The sequence below is a fragment of the Oryx dammah genome, unplaced genomic scaffold (assembly GCF_014754425.2).
Source record: "Oryx dammah isolate SB20612 unplaced genomic scaffold, SCBI_Odam_1.1 HiC_scaffold_15, whole genome shotgun sequence".
NCBI classification, from domain to species: Eukaryota; Metazoa; Chordata; class Mammalia; order Artiodactyla; family Bovidae; genus Oryx; species Oryx dammah.
This window is the reverse complement of record NW_024070199.1, coordinates 17,956,588-17,977,330: the sequence shown is the minus strand read 5'-3', so window position 1 is coordinate 17,977,330 and position 20,743 is coordinate 17,956,588. Positions and strand designations below refer to the sequence as shown.

At 40.3% G+C, this 20,743-nt stretch overlaps 1 protein-coding gene across 1 annotated transcript in view; it reads right to left on the bottom strand.

Moving 5' to 3' along the window:
* Positions 1 to 20,743, bottom strand: part of LOC120874859 (glycerophosphodiester phosphodiesterase domain-containing protein 4-like) — a 150,170-nt gene that overhangs the window by 110,220 nt on the left and 19,207 nt on the right. Inside the window, exons 3-4 of the mRNA XM_040256547.1 lie at positions 11,047 to 11,140; positions 5,176 to 5,235 (exon numbers count right to left, since the gene is read on the bottom strand). Coding sequence (XP_040112481.1) covers positions 5,176 to 5,235; positions 11,047 to 11,140 — 154 coding nt within the window. The remainder of the gene's footprint in view (positions 1 to 5,175; positions 5,236 to 11,046; positions 11,141 to 20,743) is intronic.

Here is a 20,743-nt window from a genome sequence, read left to right as displayed (position 1 = left end):
CAGCTAGTGGAGGTGATGGAATTCCAGTGGAGCTATTTCAAATCCTGAAAGATGATGCTGTGAAAGTGCTGCACTCAATATGCCAGCACATTTGGAAAACTCAGCAGTGGCCACAGGACTGGAAAAGGCCAGTTTTCATTCCAATCCCCAAAAAAGGAAATGCCAAAGAATGCTCAAACTACTGCACAATTGCACTCATCTCACACGCTAGTAAAGTAATGCTCAAAATTCTCCAAGCCAGGCTTCAACAGTACATGAACCGTGAACTTCCAGATGATCAAGCTGGTTTTAGAAAAGACAGAGGAACCAGAAATCAAATTGCCAACATCCACTGGATCTTTGGAAAAGCAAGAAAGTTCCAGAAAAACATCTATTTCTGCTTTATGGACTATGCCAAAGCCTTTGACTGTGTGAATCACAATAAACTGTGGAAAATTCTGAGAGAGATGGGAATACCAGACCACCTGACCTGCCTCTTGAGAAATCTATATGCAGGTCAGGAAGCAACAGTTAGAACTGGACCTGGAACAACAGACTGGTTCCAAATAGGAAAAGGAGTACATCAAGGCTGTATATTGGCACCCTGCTTATTTAACTTATATGCAGAGTACCTCATGAGAAACGCTGGACTGGAAGAAACACAAGCTGGAATCAAGATTGCCAGGAGAAATATCAATCACCTCAGATATGCAGATGACACCACCCTTATGGCAGAAAGTGAAGAGGAGCTAAAAAGCCTCTTGATGAAAGTGAAAGAGGAGAGCGAAAAAGTTGGCTTAAAGCTCAACATTCAGAAAACGAAGATCATGGCATCTGGTCCCATCACTTCATGGGAAATAGATGGGGAAACAGTGGAAACAGTGTCAGACTTTATTTTGGCGGGCTCCAAAATCACTGCAGATGGTGACTGCAGCCATGAAATTAAAAGACGCTTACTCCTTGGAAGAAAAGTGATGACCAACCTAGATAGTATATTCAAAAGCAGAGACATTACTTTGCCGACTAAGGTCCGTCTAGTCAAGGCTATGGATTTCCTGTGGTCATGTATGGATGTGAGAGTTGGATGGTGAAGAAGGCTGAGCACCGAAGAATTGATGCTTTTGAACTGTGGTGTTGGAGAAGACTCTTGAGATTCCCTTGGACTGAAAGGAGATCCAACGAGTCCATTCTGAAGGAGATCAACCCTGGGATTTCTTTGGAAGGAATGATGCTAAAGCTGAAGCTCCAGTACTCTGGCCAACTCATGCAAAGAGTTGACTCATTGGAAAAGACTCTGATGCTGGGAGGGATTGGGGGCAGGAGGAGAAGGGGACGACAGAGGATGAGATGGCTGGATGGCATCACGGACTCGATGGACAAGAGTCTGAGTGAACTCCGGGAGTTGGTGATGGACAGGGAGGCCTGGCGTGCTGAGATTCATGGGGTCACAAAGAGTCGGGCACGACTGAGAGACTGAACTGAACTGAACTGAAGGCTATATATTGTCACCCTGCTTATTTAACTTATATGCAGAGTACATCATGAGAAACACTGGGCTGGAGAAAGCACAAGCTGGAATCAAGATTGTTGGGAGAAATATCAATAACCTCAGATATGCAGATTACACCACCCTTATGGTAGAAAGTGAAGAGGAACTAAAGAGCCTCTTGATGAAAGTGAAAGAAGAGTGAAAAAGTTGGCTTAAAGTTCAACATTCAGAAAACTAAGATCACGGCATCTGATCCCATCACTTCATGGGAAATAGATGGGGAAACATTGGAAACAGTGAAAGTCTTTATTTTTCTGGGCTCCAAAATCACAGATCGTGATTTCAGCCATGAAATTAAAAGACTCTTACTCCTTGGAAGGAAAGTTACGACCAACCTAGACAGCATATTAAAAAGCAGAGACATTACTTTGCTGACAAAGGTCCGTCTAGTCAAGGCTATGGTTTTTCCAGTAGTCATGTACGGATGTGAGAGTTGGAGTATAAAGAAAGCTGAGCGCTGAAGAACTGATGCTCTGAACTGTGTGTTGGAGTCCCTTAGACTCCAAGGAGATCTAACCAGTCCATCCTAAAGGAGATCAGTCCTGGGTGTTCATTGGAAGGTCTGATGTTGAAGCTAAAACTCCAATACTTTGGCCACCTGTTGCAGAGAGCTGACTCATTTGAAAAAACCCTGATGCTGGGAAAGATTGAGGGCAGGAGGAGAAGGGGATGACAGACGATGAGATGGTTGGATGGCATAACCAGCTCCTTGGACATGAGTTTGGGTGGGCTCTGGGAGTTGGTATTGGACTGGGAGGCCTGGTGTGCTGCAGTTCATAGGGTCGCAAAGAGTCAGACATGACTGAGCAACTGAACTGAACTGATACAGCAAAGGAAACAATCAACAAAGTGAAAAGACTATCTTTTGAATGAGAGAAGATATGTGGAAATCATATGCTTGATAAGGGGTTAACATCCAAAATATATAAAGAGCTCATACAGCTCAACATTAAAAAAAGAAACAACCCAAGTTAAAATTGGGCACAAGACCTGAATAGACATGTTTCCAAAGAAGACATAAAGATGGTGAAAAAGGCACATGAAAAGATGCTCAACATCACTAATCATCAGAAAAATGCAAAGCAAAACCACGTGAGCCATCACCTCACATCTGTCAGAATGGCCATTGTCAAAAACTCAACAAATAATAAATGTTGGCAAGGATGTGGAAAAAAGGGAATCCTAGTACACACTGGTACAAATGTAAATTAATACAACCTCTATGAAACACAGTATGGAGGGTCCTCAAAAAAATTGAAAACAGAAATACCATACGTTCTACCAATTCCATTCCTGGGGTTATGCTAAAGAAAATGAAAAAATCAATTCAAAAAGAAATATGAACCCCAATGCTCATAGCAGCTTTATTTACCATAGCCAAGATGTGGAAGCAACCTAACTGTTCATCAACAGATGAATGGATAAAATGATGTGATGAGTGTGTGTGTGTGTATGTGTGTGTGTGTGTATGTGTATGTAGTACTCACAATGGAATACAACTAGGACATAAAAAGAATGGAAATTTGCCATTTGCAAAAAATGGATGGGCCTGGAAGATACTATGCTTAGTAAAGTACATCAGACTGAGAATGAGAAATACTGTATGTTTTTATGCATATGCAGAATATACAAAATAAATGAATGAATATACTGCAACAGAAACAGACTCACAGATACAGAAAACAAACTAGTGGTTACTAGCAGAGAAAGGAATAGGGGAGGAGCTAGATAGGGAAAGGGGATTAAGAGACATTAACTATAGATATAAAACTTAACAAGATATAAGGATGTTATGTACAGCACAGGGAATATAGCCAACAGCTTATAATAATTTTAAATGGAATGTAATATAAATATATTGATTACTATGTTACATACCTAACACCAATATAATACTGTAAACCAACTATACTTCAATTTAAAAAAAATGGTAGCCAATGCTTTATAAAATTGGGATGCCAGCGATTTCTTGGTGTAATATGGAAGAAAGAATTCAATGGTTTATTGAGAAAAGGTTTCTGGAATGCTATCACCCATAATAAGCTAACCCACACCACACTGGGCTCTATGGGCGGTCTCAGAGGATACTGAAAAACACATAGTGAGAAAGTGTCAGCATCCCTGAAAAGCACCATAGTGGCCACGTTTTATGCCTGGATAAAGGTGAGGGGTGTTGCCACTCAAACTGGCTTCCTGAGTTCAAAGGCAATGATGAGATTCTACTGTGGCAGAGGCCAAGTAGCAGCACTCACTGCCAGTGGCAAGGTAAGCATGGTTTCTGTAAAAGGCTAGAATGATCATCAGAATGGTACAACCCATAGGGTTATAACTTGGTAGTAACTGATAGAGCTGTCCCAATTCCAAAATAGATGGTGATCTCAACAGGCCTGTTTATGTACTTTTCAGTCTACACTCTTTCCTTATAAGAACTTACAACTTCAATTTCCATCTGTTCTAATCCTTAAATTTATATTTTCAGTTCATACTTTCCTTTTGAAAAAGAGGAAATTTAAGGAGATCACTCAGAGAATTTGACATGCTCCTGGATTTGAGGAAATACAAGGAAAACCATGCCTTAAAAAAAGTCTATAAATACCAAGAGGCTGTGCTGGAGATGCTCAAGCCCATGGCAGTATAAGACAAGAGAGGCAGTGTTGGAAATGAGCTGCATGTCTTCAGATGCTGGATCAGTAATGACTGCTTCCTCAGAAGAGGTATGGATCCTTTGTAATTGCTAATATAACTTTAAAGGGCTTCAAACTAAGGGAGAGTCAAAAGGACCTCAGCAGAGAAGCATCAGGGCATACAGGAAGACAGGCATTCACTTTACCAAGAGAGTTGCAATTAAGGTTCTCAACAGAAAATGAAAGTGAAGTCGCTCAGTCTTGCTGACTCTTTGCGACCCCATGGACTGTAGCCTACCAGGCTCCTCCATCCATGGGATTTTCCAGGCAAGAATACTGGAGTGGGTTGCCATTTCCTTCTCCAGGAGATCTTCCAACCCAGGGATATTGAACCCCAGTCTCCCACATTGTAGGCAGACACTTTACCATCTAAGCCACCAGGGAAGTCAGCAGAAGAGTCTCTGAAAGTACACATGGAAAAATCCATGCAGTTAAGAGCCAACAACTGCATTTACTTGGTCCTGATAGAACCAACCCCTCCACATGGGACTGTGTTCTTTTATCCTATCTCTCCTTCCCCTGAGCCATACTCTGGAAGAAAGGTAAAAGGACAATCATGCTCTGTCCACCACTGCAAGTTCCCAGGCCTGGGTCATGTGAAATTGGGGAAGGGAAATACTTCAAGAAGTTGGAGAGAAGTGAAATTTTTAATGAGTGAAACAAGACTGTTCTTGTGACTATAAAGGACTGGGGAAATAATGGAGGTTGCCTAAGATTTTATGGGAATGAGAAGAACAGAGTCACAGAGTCCATAGTAGGGAGAAAAAATAAAGTTGAGGTTCAGTTCCTTCAGTACATCAGTTACCTTTCTTACAAACTTAACGATTTCAACTAAAACGGTGTAAGTAGTCTTTTTCTATAAGGGGAACAACAAAACAAAGGGAAACTCTGTATTTGACACAAAGCTAAAGAGGCACATTCAGTCCTGGTCTCAGGACTCCTATGAAGATTCAGATGTCCTACCTTATGACACCAGTGCAGGTACAACTCAATCCCCTCCCAAAGCAACAAAAACCCAAGTACCTGAAAAAAGAAAAAAAGAAAAAAAAGATTATTTTGAAATCCCCAAGATGCTGCCAAAAACACTTTCCTGAATTCAAAATTCTTTCACAGTCTGGTATTACATTCACTTCTTGCTGCATCAGCAGTTTTCATATGCTGGGAATTTGCCATTCTGTTCCTCTGCTAAAAAGCTCTCCCCCTTCCCATGCCACTGAAGCTTCAAAGAAAGTTCACGTGTCACCTCCTACTTGTACCTTTCACCAGCAACCCCTGGAAGAATTTATCATCATCTTCTCTGGGATTTTGCAAAGTTAGTGTACTGATATCTTTCTTGAGTTCCTACCAATTTCTTGGTAGGTTTTACTCAGTCACTTCTTAGAGAACAGAGGTCAGGGGCCAGCCTTTCCAAGGGTCATCTAAAAAACCTTTCTTGAGGAGCCAGTGCCACTGTTATAACTACTAGCCACTATCATTAACATCGGTATTTAGGCAATAAATCTTAGATAGAATTTGAAGCTAAATCTAGCCAGTCACCAAGTCAGTGTGGAGACAGGAACGGAAAAAAAAGAGTCCTCAGATGCTTAGGATATGAATGAGAGAATGTATGAGACAGATTTTTATCAAAACAATTTCACAAATATAGTTCACTTGTTCTTTATTCAGCCTTATAAAATACCATTCTATTAAATATTATCTTGCTCATTTGGAAGAAAAGAAACTGAGGCTCAGAAGGCTGAGGCTCCACATCACAACTTCCAGGATGATTTTCCTAAACAGAAATCTGATTTATGCTTAATGCACTAGCTCACTTTTCAGGCCTTCCAAGGTCTGTTACAAGCCTATCTAAAATGATGTTATTCCTTTTTCTTCAACATCCCCTGGGTTCAGTTCAGTTGCTCAGTCGTGTCCGACTCTTTGCGACCCCATGGACTGCAGCACATCCGGCCTCCCTGTCCATCACCAACTTGCAGAGTTTACTCAAACTCATGTCCATTGAGTAGGTGATGCCATCCAACCATCTCATCCTCCGCCATCCCATTCTGTTCCCACCTTCAATCTTTCCCAGCATCAGGATCTTTTCAAATGAGTCAGTTCTTCGCATCAGGTGGCCACAGTATTGGAGTTTCAGCTTCAGCATCAGTCCTTCCAAAAATCAGGACTGATTTTCTTTAGGATTGACTGGTTGCATCTCTTTGCAGTCCAAGAGACTCTCAAGAGTCTTCTCCAACACCACAGTTCAAAAGCATTAATTCTTCAGTGCTCAGTTTTCTTTATAGTCCAACTCTCACATCCATACACGACTACTGGAAAAACCATAGTTTTGACTAAACAGACCTTTGTCAGCCAAGTAATTTCTCTGTTTTTAAATATGCTGTCTAGGTTGGTCATAACTTTTCTTCCAAGGAGCAAGCGTCTTTTAATTTCATGGCTGCAGTCACCATCTGCAGTGATTTTGGAGCCCAAGAAAAGAGTCTGTCACTGTTTCTGCTGTTTCCCCATCTATTTGCCATGGAGTGATGGGACCAGATGCCATGATCTTAGTTTTCTGAATGTTGTTTTAAGCCAGCTTTTTCACTCTCCTCTTTCACTTTCATCAAGAGACTCTTTAGTTCCTCTTCACTTTCTGCCATAAGGGTGGTGTCATCTGCATATCTGAGGTTATTGATATTTCTCCCAGAAATCTTTTTTTTTGGGGGGGAGGATACACAAGATTTCTTTATTTTTAAGGAAGAAGTTCTTCAAACAGTAAAAGAAAATAAGTGAATTGCTAGTGTTTCTCAAAATAGTTCTCAAGAGACTTAGTGCATTACTTGTACATGTAAACACCTGTGTTCACTTCAAGACAAAGACAAATTTTTTACACTTCCAAGAGAAATGAATATCATAAAAGCAGAATTCATTACCATATGTAAAATAGATAACCAATGCAAGTTCCAAGCTTGAAGCAGGGCACCCAGAGCCAGTGCTCTGGGACAACCCAGAGGGATAGGGTAGAGAGGGATGTGGGAGGGGGTCCCAGGATAGGAGGGACACATGCACACCTGTGGCAACTCGTGTTGATGCATGGCCAAATCCATCACAGTACTGTAAAATAATTATCATTAAAATTAAAACAAATTAATTGAAACATTAAAAATTAATGAAAAAATTTTTTAATTTATTTATTTTAATTGGAGGCTAATTACTTTACAATATTGTATTGGTTCTGCCATACATCAACATGAATCCGCCACATCCTGAACCTCCCTCCCTCCTCCCGTTTCTTATATGATATTATACATGTTTCAATGCCATTCTCCCAAATCATCCCACCCTCGCCCTCTCCCACAGAATCCAAAGACTGTTCCATATATCTGTGTCTCTTTTGCTGTCTCGCATACAGGGTTATCATTACCATCTTTCTAAATTCCATATATATGCGTTAGTATACTGTATTGGTGTTTTTCTTTCTAGATTACTTCACTCTGTATAATAGGCTCCAGTTTCATCCACCTCATTAGAACTGATTCAAATGTATTCTTTTTAATGGCTGAGTGATATTGCATTGTGTATATGAACCACAGCTTTCTTATCCATTCGTCTGCTGATGGACATCTAGGTTGCTTCCATGTCCTGGCTATTATAAACAGTGCTGCAATGAACATTGGCATACATGTCTCTTTCAATTCTGGTTTCCTCGGTGTGTATGCCCAGCAGTGGGATTGCTGGGTCATACGGCAGTTCTACTTCCAGTTTTTTAAGGAATTTCCATTCTGTTCTCCATAGTGGCTGTACTAGTTTGCATTCCCACCAACAGTGTAAGAGGGTTCCCTTTTCTCCACACCCTCTCCAGCATTTATTGTATGTAGACTGTTGGATCACAGCCATTCTAACTGTGATGTGAAGTGGTACCTCACTGTGGTCTTGATTTGCATTTCTCTGATAATGAGTGATGTTGAGCATCTTTTCATGTGTTTGTTAGCCATCTGTATGTCTTCTTTGGAGAAATGTCTAATTAGGTCTTTGGCCCATTGTTTGATTAGATCATTTATTTTTCTGGAATTGAGCTGTAGGAGTTGCTTGTGTATTTTTGAGATTAGTTCTTTGTCAGTTGCTTCATTTGCTATTATTTTCTCCCATTCCGAAGGCTGTCTTTTCACCTTGCTTATAGTTTCCTTTGTTGTGCAGAAGCTTTTAAGTTTAATTAGATCCCATTTGTTTATCTTTGCTTTTATTTCCAATATTCTAGGAGGTGGGTCATAGAGGATCCTGCTGTGATTTATGTCGGAGAGTGTTTTGCCTATATTCTCCTCTAGGAGTTTTATAGTTTCTGGTTTTATGTTTAGATCTTTAATCCATTTTGAGTTAATTTTTGTGTTTGGTGTTAGAAAGTGTTCTAGTTTCATTCTTTTACAAGTGGTTGACCAGTTTTCCCAGCACCACTTGCTAAAGAAATTGTCTTTAATCCATTGTATATTCTTGCCTCCTTTGTCAAAGATAAGGTGTCCATAGGTGTGTTCTCCCAGCAATCTTGATTCTAGTTTGTGCTTCATTCAGCTCGGCATTTCGCATGATGTACTCTGCATATAAGTACCCCAACATTCATCACAGCACTGTTTATAATAGCCAGAACATGGAAGCAACCTAGATGTCCATCAGCAGACGAATGGATAAGAAAGCTGTGGTTCATATACACAATGCAATATCACTCAGCCATTAAAAAGAATACATTTGAATCAGTTCTAATGAAGTGGATGAAACTGGAGCCTATTATACAAAGTGAAGTAAGCCAGAAAGAAAAACACCAATACAGTATACTAATGCATATATATAGAATTTTAAAAGATGGTAATGATAACCCTGTATGCGAGACAGCAAAAGAGACACAGATGAGACAGCAAAAGAGAACAGTCTTTTGGACTCTGTGGGAGAGGGCAAGGGTGGGATGATTTGGGAGAATGGCATTGAAACATGTATAATATCACATATGAAATGAATCACCAGTCCAGGTTTGATGCAGGATACGGATGCTTGGGGCTGGTGCACTGGGACGACCCAGAGGGATGGTACGGGGAGGGAGGGGGTTCAGGATGGGGAACATGTGTATACCTGTGGCAGATTCATGTTGATGTATGACAGAACCAATACAATATTGTAAAGTAATTAGCCTCCAATTAAAATAAATAAATTTATATTTAAAAATAAAAAGACAGTCTTGCAGGAGAAGACAAAATTTAAAAAAAAATAAGCAGTAACAATATTCAGCCATGACGTACTCCATTCCCAATTTGGAACCAGTCTATTGTTCCATATCCAGTTATAACTGTTGCTTCCTGACCTGCGTACAAATTTCTCAGGAGGCAGGTAAGGTGGTCTGACATTCCCATCTGTAAAAGAATTTTCCACAATCTGTTATGATCCACACAGTCAAGGGCTTTGGTGCAGTCAATAAGGCAGAAGTAAATATTTTTCTGGAACTCTCTTGCTTTTTTGATGATCCAACAGATGTTGGCAATTTGATCTCTGGTACCCCTATCTATACTAAATCCAGCTTGAACATCTGGAAGTTCCCAGGTCACATACTGTTGAACCTGGCTTGGAGAATTTTGAGCATTACTTTGCTATCATGTGAGATGAGTGCAATTGTGCAGTAGATTGAACATTCTTTAGCATTTCCTTTCTTTGGGATTGGAATAAAAACTGACCTTTTCCAGTTCCATGGCCACTGTTGAGTTTTCCAAATTTGCTGGCATATTGAGTGCAGCACTTTAACAGCTTCATCTTTTAAGATTTGAGGACTATTATAACTTTATATCTCATACCTGTCACTCTGAAGTGCCCCACATGCAAACAGAAACTGCACATGTCTTGTTGATTTCTGTATCCTCAGTATTTATCACTCATATAATAATCAACACATTTTGTTGAATGAAAAATTAAGGCAAATATTAACTGATTTAGGATCTTCTGTATCAGACAGGAATCATGAAATCAGAGAAAGATATATATGCCCCATGTATAAAAGGGCTCTGAAAAACTCCAGTTAACTAAGAATCAGTCTCACAAGCTTTCCACTTCTTCAAATTCCTCTATTTCCTGGCCTGAATTTCTCATACTACATGACCCTACTGTGTCAAGAAACACCGGCAGGGTCTCTACTACCTAAAGATATTTGCTAAAATGTATTCTGCACCTGGACTAAGTGAAGTCACTCAGTTAAGTCCAACTCTTTACGACCCCATGGACTGCAGCCTACCAGGCTCCTCAGTCTACGGAATTCTCTAGGCAAGAGGACCGGAGTGGGTTCTCATCTCCTTCTCCACGGGATCCTGACCCAGGGATTGAACCCGAGTCTCCCATATTACAGGCAGACACTTTACTGTCTGAGCCACAGGTTAGTGCACCTGGACTAAGGGACTAGCAATTGTGCATTAGAACACGTTTGACACACTAGCTAACTTATAAGACCCATAAAGACTTACTCTTAGGGGATAGGCTATGGAATGAGTAGTTCAATATGTAAAGGTACTGCCATGTGAAGGTGTGAGCATCTGAAATGATAATACTAAGTGAACCAGGAAATAGACTATCAAATAGGAGAAGAGAAAAAGGATGTTCTACCACTCTTCCTAAGGGTCAAAGTGGTAAGACACATCCTCTAACAGCACAAGCCTTTTTTCCTCCATCTATCCCTCCTGCCTAATATTCAAGTGGCTAATGTAAATGCCAACTCCGCCAAGTGTGATCTGAGGTTCTGAGGGCTCCCAGCACCAACTGAGAACCATGCCACAGACAGAGGACCTAGTGAGGCTACTCATGAAAGGAGTGGGAGAAACAGAAGACATTACTCACCAACAGCAGTGATATGTAGGCAGCCAGAATCCCCAGGAAACTCAGTAAGACAATGGACCAGAAGAACCAGAGTCCTGTACCTATAAAAATGACCCTGCAAAAATAAGTTTCAATCCTTAAAATACAGTAAAAAAAAAAAAAAAAAGTAGCATCCACATCAAGGATAGGGGCGACAAGACCAAGTAGATGAGGTATAAGAAAACAGAGGGAGATAAGGGAAGCAATTTGGGAACAGATGTTTGGAGAGCTTTGGGGATATTTAGTGGAGAACTTTTAACTTTGTCCTATAGGTAACTAGGTACTTTAAATGGGGCTCTGTATAAGTGGTATCATTTTTTTAAGTTATTAAGAATATATATTCAAAACACATATTCTCTTTAAAAAACAATATAATATAGAAGTTCTGGAATTCTAAAAGAGAAAAAGTCTACTGCCTTAATAAAACTTAACATTTTCTATTTTGGAAGGTTTCTGGTTCATGTGAATGTATGTTTTCTTATATAACCGTAAGCCACCATGTCAATTTCTCTATCCTGTGTAAGATATTTGACCTCTTTAAAAACTGTCTTGACATGCTCTATTCCTAAGGGAGATTATGAGAGAAAACTGTTAATGATAATCTAAGAGAAACAGGATTAAACTTGTTCCACGTATTGTATGTCAAAACTGTTTTAGACTGTTTAAGATAACAGAGATTACCTTCTCACCATATAAAACCTGGAGAAATTATATTTTAACAATACAGACCTATAACTTGTCTTACTGCACTTTGAAGACATTGCATTTTTTACAAACTGAAGGTTTGTGGCAACCATACATCAAGCAAGACCACTGGCATCATTTTTCCAACAGCATTTGCTTACTTCCTATCTCTGTATCACATTTTGGCAATTCTTGCAATATTTCAAGATTTTTCATTTCTATTATATTTGTTGTAGTGATTTGTGATCAAAGATCTTTAATGTTACTACCACTATTCGCTGAAGGCAAGTTATTCATAAATAGCTATGGTTAGCTATCTAGCAATAAAATAATTTTTAACTAAGGCATGAAAATTTTTTATAAATTATGCTATGGTACACTTACAGACAACAGTATAGTAACAGTATAGTATAAAAAGAACTTTTATGTACACTGAGAAACCAAAAGACTGTGTGATTTGCTTTATTCCTATACTCATTTTACTGCTGTGGTCTGGAAATGAACCCTCAATATCTCCAAGATATGCCTGTATAAAATATAGATGTGTGAACAAAAACCACATTACAAATAAGTAAAGAAATTCTCTTTGGTGAGGAGTTATACATCAAGAAGAATGTAATAAGCAAGCAGCTATCTGAGCAAGAGCTATCCCAGACCAAGACGCTAAGAGTACTCTGTAAAAGATGAGCTCACAGACGGCAATCAAATAAGGACTGTCAACAAATTCACACAGTATGTCAATTAAAAGAATAACCTGAATACTAAAAACATAATTAACAGAATGATCAGAAAAGAGGCACAAAATAATCAAGATCTTCAGAAAAATAAAGGTCTCACATTCATATAACTAAAATAGATGTTTTAAAACAAGCACATTAACTATCAAAACAATAAAATGGAGATCTTAGAAAACTTGCAAGATAACCTTTAATGGAAAAGGTCTGAAAAATATATATATGTGTATGCACGTGTGTGTGTGTGTGTGTGTGTGTGTATAGTTGAATCACTTTGCTTACACTTGTAAATTAGCTATTTTGTTGTTGTTTTAGTTGCTAAGTTGTATCCAACTCTCTGTGAGCACTTGGGCTGTAGCCCACCAGGTTCCTCTGTCCATGAGCTTCCTACACAAGAATACACAAGAATACTGGAGTCGGTTGCCATTTCCTTCTCAGAGGATCTCCCTGACCCAAGGATCAAATCCACACCCCTTGCATTACCAGGTAGATTCTTTACCACTGAGCTACCAAGGAAGCAAATTAGCTATATTTCTTTTTTTTTTTAATGAAAGATGGACTTAATAGTTGTTGAGATACAGTCAAAGAATTCAGCAAACTGCTTAGCCAAGTAATGATACTGACATCATTTTCCAAGTGAAGAAGTTAAAGTTTACCATTTAATGGTGCCTCTATCTTTCCTAATCATTTCTCTGGCCACATCTATTTTCTTTCAGTCCCTTTGAACCTAAAAGGTCTTCTTTTGTACATTCAATCACATGTAAATATTGATATTGTTATAGTTTAGTTCAGCTCAAAATCCTCTCACCAAATTCAGTAAAGTTACCACCCATTCACCATGAAATGCAGGAAGAATTTTACATGTTTGTTTTTTTTTTCTTTTTCTCCTTCCATCTTCTACTTCTTCTTGACCTATGGATTTGTACTCACTATAGGTAGTAGTAGTCAGGTAGTACAGAAGTGAGAAGAATAAAAAGGTGTTTGTTTAGTTGAGTGGAATTGAAAAAAGTAGAGGGGGTGATCCTAAGATGGTGGAGGAATAGGACGGGGAGACAACCTTCTCCCCCACAAATTCTTGAAAGAACATTTGAATGCTGAGCAGATTCCACAAAACAACTTCTGAATGCTGGCAGAGGACATCAGGCACCCAGAGGCAGCCCATTGTCTTCGAAAGGAGGTAAGAAAAAATATAAAAGATAAAGAAAGAGACAAAAGAGGTAGGGATGGAGATCCATCCTGGGAAAGGAGTCTCAAAAGAAGTGTTTCCAAACACCAGGAAACACTCTCACCAGTGAGTCTGTGGCGAGCCTTGGAACCTCAGAGGGCAACATAACCCGGAAGAAAAATAAATAAATAATTAAACCCCACAGATTATGTGCCTAATGGCAACTCCCAGTGCAGAGGCAGAGCAGATGCTCAAATCTGCCACTGGCAAGCAGGGACTGGACAGGGAGGCACCGGCTGCATGGCTTAGGGTAAGGACCAGGCCTGAATGCCCCGAGGGCAATCTGAGGAAACTAACTTGAGATAGCAACCCAGACAGTGCGATAGCTATCCCATGAAAAGCCCTAACCGAAGACACCACCAGGCCTGCTCACAGAACAAAGGACCGAGCACAGCTAGCCAGCTGTGGACGGCCCATCCCTTGCCGGAGACAGGCAAGTGAGGGCAGCCAGAGCCGGTAGGGGGAAACTGCAGCCCCAGAGAGGCATCATCTACCAAATTGCAAGCAGGCTTCAAGCTAACCAAGACTTTTTGGGATTCTGGACAGTCGACATCCACCAGGAGGGTCACAGCCAGAGATCAGCTCCCCAGAAGAGACACACGGCACACCTGAGAAGGTGCACCAGTTATATACCCAGAAAACTGAGCGGCTAGGACGGGGGAAGCGAGAAGATGCAGCCCCCAACTGGGGGCGACTGTGCTCACCAAGCACCTGGTCACCTGACCTGCTCGGACCTGGGAAGGGCACAAAACGCAGGCCCAACCAAGTCTGAGCCTTTGTGGAGTACCCGAGTACCTGAACCTGAGCGGCTTAGACGTGGGAAGTGCACACAACCCAGGGCCTGCCCCAGACAGTTCCTGTCAGAGCAACCTAGAGCCTGAGCAGTGTAGACAGGGAAAGCACACATACTGTGAGCAGGGGCAAACCCAGTGTGGCCGAGACACTGCGAGCACTCCCCACACACACACCAATGATATTTGTTTGCAGTGTTCCTCCCTCCCCACAGCATGACTAAACACGTGAACCTAAAAAAGTGACCACCACCAACTCCTTGTGTCAGGGTGGAAATTAGACACTGAAGAGACCAGCAAACAGAAGAAGCTAAAATAAACAGAGGGAACCACTTTGGAAGTGACAGGTGCAATAGATTAAAACCCTGCAGTTAGCACCGACTACACAGGAAGGAGCCTACAGATCTTGAGAAGTATAAGCCAGATCAAGGAACAATCTGAAGATGACTGACCCCACACTGTCCACACCACCACCAGAGAAAGTCCTAGATATATTTTTACTATTATCATTTTTTAAGTTTAAAACAAATTTTTTTTTTATTTTAAGTCTTCTATTACTCCTTTAATTTTCATTTTTATAACCTACTATTACTTTGCCCAAAAAAAGACCCTATTTTTAAAGCAAACTTCATATATATATATTTCATAATTTTTGTGACTTGTTTTTTTCTTTAATATTGTATTTTTGAGAATCTAACCTCTACTCTAGATTTTTAATCCTTGCTTTTTTGGTATTTGTTATCAATTTTGTACCTTTAAGAACCCAATCTTCAGTACCCATTTTTACTTGGGAGCGAGATTACTGGCTTGACTGCTCTCTTCCCCTTTTGACTCTCCTTTTTCTCCACCAGGTCACCTCTATCTCCTCCCTCCCCCTTCTCTTCTCTACCCAATTCTATGAATCTCTTTGTGTGTTCCAGGATGTGGTGAACATTTAGGGAACTGATTACTGGTTAGATCTGTCTCTCTGCTTTTGATTCCCACTTTAATCCTCCTGGCCACTTATGTCTCCTTCCTCCTTCTTCTCTTCTCTGTGTAACTCTGTGAACATCTCTGAGGGATCCAGACTGTGGAGAACACATAAAGAAGTAAATACTGGCTATCTTGCTCTCTCACCTTTTGATTCCCCCTCTTTTCCTAGTCACTTTTATCTCCCTCCTCCCTCTTCTCTTCTACATGTAACCCTGTGAACCTCACCAGGTGTCCCTCACTGTGGACAAACTTTTCATCATTAACCTAGATGTTTTATCATTGGTGCTGTATAGATGGAGAAGTCTTGAGGCTACTGTAAGAATAAGACTGAAAACCAGAGGCAACAGAGATAAATCCATGCACCTATGGACACCCTATCTTTGACAAAGAAAGCAACAATATACAATGGAGTAAAGACAATCTCTTTAGCAAAGTGGTGCTGGGAAAACTGGTCAACCACTTGTAAAAGAATGAAACTAGAACACTTTCTAACACCATACACAAAAATAAACTCAAAATGGATTAAAGATCCAAACGTAAGACCAGAAACTATAAAACTCCTAGAGGAGAACACAGGCAAAACACTCTCCGACATAATCACAGCAGGATCCTCTATGACCCACCTCCCAGAATATTGGAAATAAAAGCAAAAATAAACAAATGGAACATAATTAAAATTAAAATCTTCTACACGACAAAGGAAACTATAAGCAAGATGAAAAGACAGCCTTCAGAATGGGATAAAATAATAGCAAACAAAGCAACGGACAAACAACTAATCTCAAAAATATACAAGCAACTCCTACAGCTCAATTCCAGAAAAATAAACGACCCAATCAAAAAATGGGCCAAAGACCTAATTAGACATTTCTCCAAAGAAGACATACAGATGGCTAACAAACACATAAAAAGATGCTCAACATCACTCATTCTCAGAGAAATGCAAATCAAAACCACAATGAGGTTACCATTGCACGCCAGTCAAAATGGCTGCTATCCAAAAGTCTACAAGCAATAAATGCTGGACAGGGTGTGGAGAAAAGGGAACCCTCTTACACTGTTGGTGGGAATGCAAACTAGTACAGCCACTATGGAGAACAGAATGGAAATTCCTTAAAAAACTGGAAATAGAACTGCCATACGACCCAGCAATCCCACTGCTGGCCATACACACGGAGGAAACCAGAATTGAAAGAGACATGTGTACGCCAATGTTCATTGCACCACTGTTTATAATAGCCAGGACATGGAAACAACCTCGATGTCCATCAACAGACGAATGGATAAGAAAGCTGTGGTTCATATACACAATGGAGTTTTACTCAGCCATCAGAAAGAATACATTTGAATCAGTTCTAATGAGGTGGATGAAACTGGAGCCTATTATACAGAGTGAAGTAATCCAGAAAGAAAAACACCAATACAGTATACTAATGCATATATATGGAATTTAGATGGATGGTAACAATAACCCTGTATGCGAGACAGCAAAAGAGACACAGATGTATAGAACAGTCTTTTGGACTCTGTGGGAGATGGCGAGGGTGGGATGATTTGGGAGAATGGCATTGAAACATGTGTATTATCATATGTGAAATGAATCGCCAGTCTAGGTTTGATGCATGATACAGGGTGCTCGGGGCTGGTGCACTGGGATGACCCAGAGGGATGGTATGGGGAGGGAGGTGGGAGGAGGGGTTCAGGATGGGGAACACCTGTACACCCGTGGTGGATTCATGTCAATGTATGGCAAAACGAATACAATAATTAGCCTCCAATTAAAATAAATAAAGTTATATTTTTTAAAAAATAAACATATCAAAGCATTCAGACAAGAATGACTGTTGGATAATAAGAATTTTAGAAATTGACAATGAATAATGGAGAAGGCAATGGCACCCCATTCCAGTACTCCTGCCTGGAAAATCCCATGGATGGAGGAGCCTGGTAGGCTGCAGTCCATGTAGTCGCAAAGAGTCAGACATGACTGAGCGACTTCACTTTCATTTTTCACCCTTATGCATTGGAGAAGGAGATGGCAACCCACTCCAGTGTTCTTGCCTGGAGAATCCCAGGGACAGGGGAGCCTGGTGGGCTGCAGTCTATGGGGTCAAACAGAGTCAGACACGACTGAAGCGACTTAGCAGCAGCAGCACCAGCAATTTATAAATGTGTGTTTCTAACATGTTCTGTTCCTTTTACCTTACAATCTTGATTATATTAAGAATTTGCTAAACTCACCTTCTTTCACTTGCATTTAAAGCAGGATAAATTCTGAATCAGAATAGAAAAAAAGAAAAAGAAAAAAGTGTTTCTTGGTTGTCACATCTTTAAACTGGGATTATACAATTGCTCAAGATTATGCAGTAGACTTCACTCCACATGGATTGTCCACTTCAGGGTTCTTCTGACTTACTATTTTCAAGCAGTTTCCTCTGTTCTACAACATTGCTTTACATCTCTCTAGCAGAATCATCACACATCTTTTTGGATGAAGTCCTTCTCATCCAATAGATACAGTCTTTGTCTGGCAGCCCAGTCAACCTTCTCATCTAAATCCAGTCTCTGCACTCATATTTAAAGAAACTTTCTAGGACCCTTTCCTTGCTTTCCCAGAGATACAAGGTACAGATTTCTTGCATGCTCTCCCAATGTCTACCATACATACCACAATGCTTATCAGCAGAATCAACTGTCAGCTGACAGCAACTCTGAAGAAAAATATAAGACACAACCAGTTCTACATGAGGACACACACAAGCCATGGAACTTTTGTCTGTCTACCACCATGTCAAGAGGTGATGTTGTCGTCCAGTTGCTAAGTTGTGGCTGATTCTTTGCAACCCCGTGAACTGCAGCATACTAGGCTTCCCTACCCTTCACTATCTCCCAGAGTTTGCTCAAACCCATGTCCATTGAGTCAATCATACCATCCAAACCTCTCCTCTGTCACCCCCTTCTCCTACTGTCCTCAGTCTTTCCCAGCATCAAGGTCTTCTCAAATGAGTTAGCTCTTCACATCAGGCAGCCAGAGACTGGAGCTTCAGCTTCAGCATCAGTCCTTCTAATGAATATTCAGGGATGATTTCCTTTAGGATTGATTGGTTTGATCTCCTTGTTGTCCATGGGACTCTCAAAAGTCTTCTCCAGTGCCACAATCTGAATATCAATTCTTTGGCACTCAGCCTTCTTTATGATCCAAATATCACATCCATACACGACTAGTGAAAAAAAAAACATAGCTTTGACTAGAAAGACTTCTGTCGGCAAACTGATGTCTCTGCTTTTTAATATGCTGTCTCGGTTGGTCATGGCTTTTCTTTCAAAGAGTAAGGGTCTTTTAATTCTGTTGCTGCTGTCACCATCTGCAGTGATTCTGGAGCCCAAGAAAATAAAACCTGTCACTGTTTCCACTTTTTCCCATCTATCTCCTGTGAAATGATAGGACCAGATGCTATGATATTAGTTTTTTGAATGTTAAGTTTTAAGCCAGCTTTTTCACTCTCCTCTTTCACCTTCATCAAGAGGCCTTTTAGTTCATCTTTGTTTTCCACCATTAGGGTGGTATCATCTGCCATCATCTGAGGTTAATCATATTTCTCCCAGTATTTGATTCTCCTATATTTGATTCCAGCTTGTGAGCCATCTAGCTCAGCATTTTATGTGATGTATTCTCCATATGTTAAATAAGCATGGTAAAAACATACAGCCTTGATGTACTCCTTTCCCAATTTTGAACCAGTCCATTGTTCCATGACCAGATCTAATTGTTGCTTCTTGACCTGCATACAGGTTTCTCAGGAGGCCAGTAAGGTGGTCTGGTATTTTCATCTCTTCAAGAATTTTCCACAGTTTGCTGCGATCCACACAAAGGTTTTAGTGTAGTCAATGAAGCAGAAGTAGACTTTTTCTGGAATTCTCTTGCTTTTTCTGTCATCCAAAAGATGTTGGCAATTTGATCTCTGATCCCTCTACCTTTTCGAAATCCAACTTGAACATCTGGAAGTTCTCAGTTCATGTACTACTGAAGCCTAGCTTGAAGGATTTTGAGCATAATTTTGCTAGCAGGTGAAATGAGTGCCATTGTATGGCAGTCTGAACATTATTTGGTATTATCTTTGAGATTAGAATGAAAACTGACCTTTTCCAGTCCTGTGGCCACTGTTGAGTTTTCCAAGTTTATTGGCATATTGAATGCAGCACTTTAACAGCATCATCTTTTAGGATTTGAAATAGCTCAGCTAGAATTCCATTACCTCCACTAGCTTTGTTCGTGGTAATGCTTCCTACGACCCACTTGACTTCACACTACAGGATGTCTGGCTCTAGGTGAGTAACCACACCATTGTGGTTATCTGGGTCATTAAGAAATACACAGTTCTTCTGTGTTTTCTTGCCACCTCTTCTTAATATTTTAATACTCTTAATATCTCTGCTTCTTGTCATTTTGGTCCTTTATTGTGCCCATCTTTGCATGAGATGTCCCCTTGGTATCCTCACTTTTCTTGAAGAGATCTCTGGTCTTTCCCACTCTATTGTTTCCCTCTATTTCTTTTCATTGCTCACACAAGAAGGCTTTCTTATCTCTCCTTGCTATTCTTTGGAACTCTGCATTCAGTTTGGTATATCCTCCCCTTTTCCTTTGCCTTTTGCATCTCTTCTTTTCTCGGCTCTTGTAAGGTCTCCTCATACAACCACTTTGCCTTCTTGCATTTTTTTTTCTTGGGGATGATTTTGGTCACCACCTCCTGTACAATGTTATCAACCTCTGTTCATAGTTTTTCAAGCACTCTGTCTACCAGATCTAATCCTTTGACTCTATTTATCACCTCCACTGTGTGAAGGGATTTGATTTAGGCCTCAATGGCCTAGAGGTTTTCCCTACTTTCTCCAATTTTAGACTGAATTTTGCAGTAAAGAGCTGATGATTTGACCCACAGTCAGCTCCAGGTCTTGTTTTTGCTGACTGTATAGGGCTTCTCCATCTTTGGCTGCAAAGAATATAATCAATCTGATTTAGGTATTGATGATCTGATGATATCCATATGTAGAGTTGTCTTTTTTGTTGTTGGAAGCTAACTCTCATTAGCTAATGTTAACACCTTAGCTGATGGTATTGCTTTGTATTAGCTTGCCATCAATGATATTGCCTGGCATCCATTTTGTTTGTCCAATGAGCCACAGAGACCACCAATTGACACTAGCACTCTCAGGTGCTAGTGATCTAGACATGATATAGACAGCAGCCCTTAGTCATAAGCAAATAAAAGTTC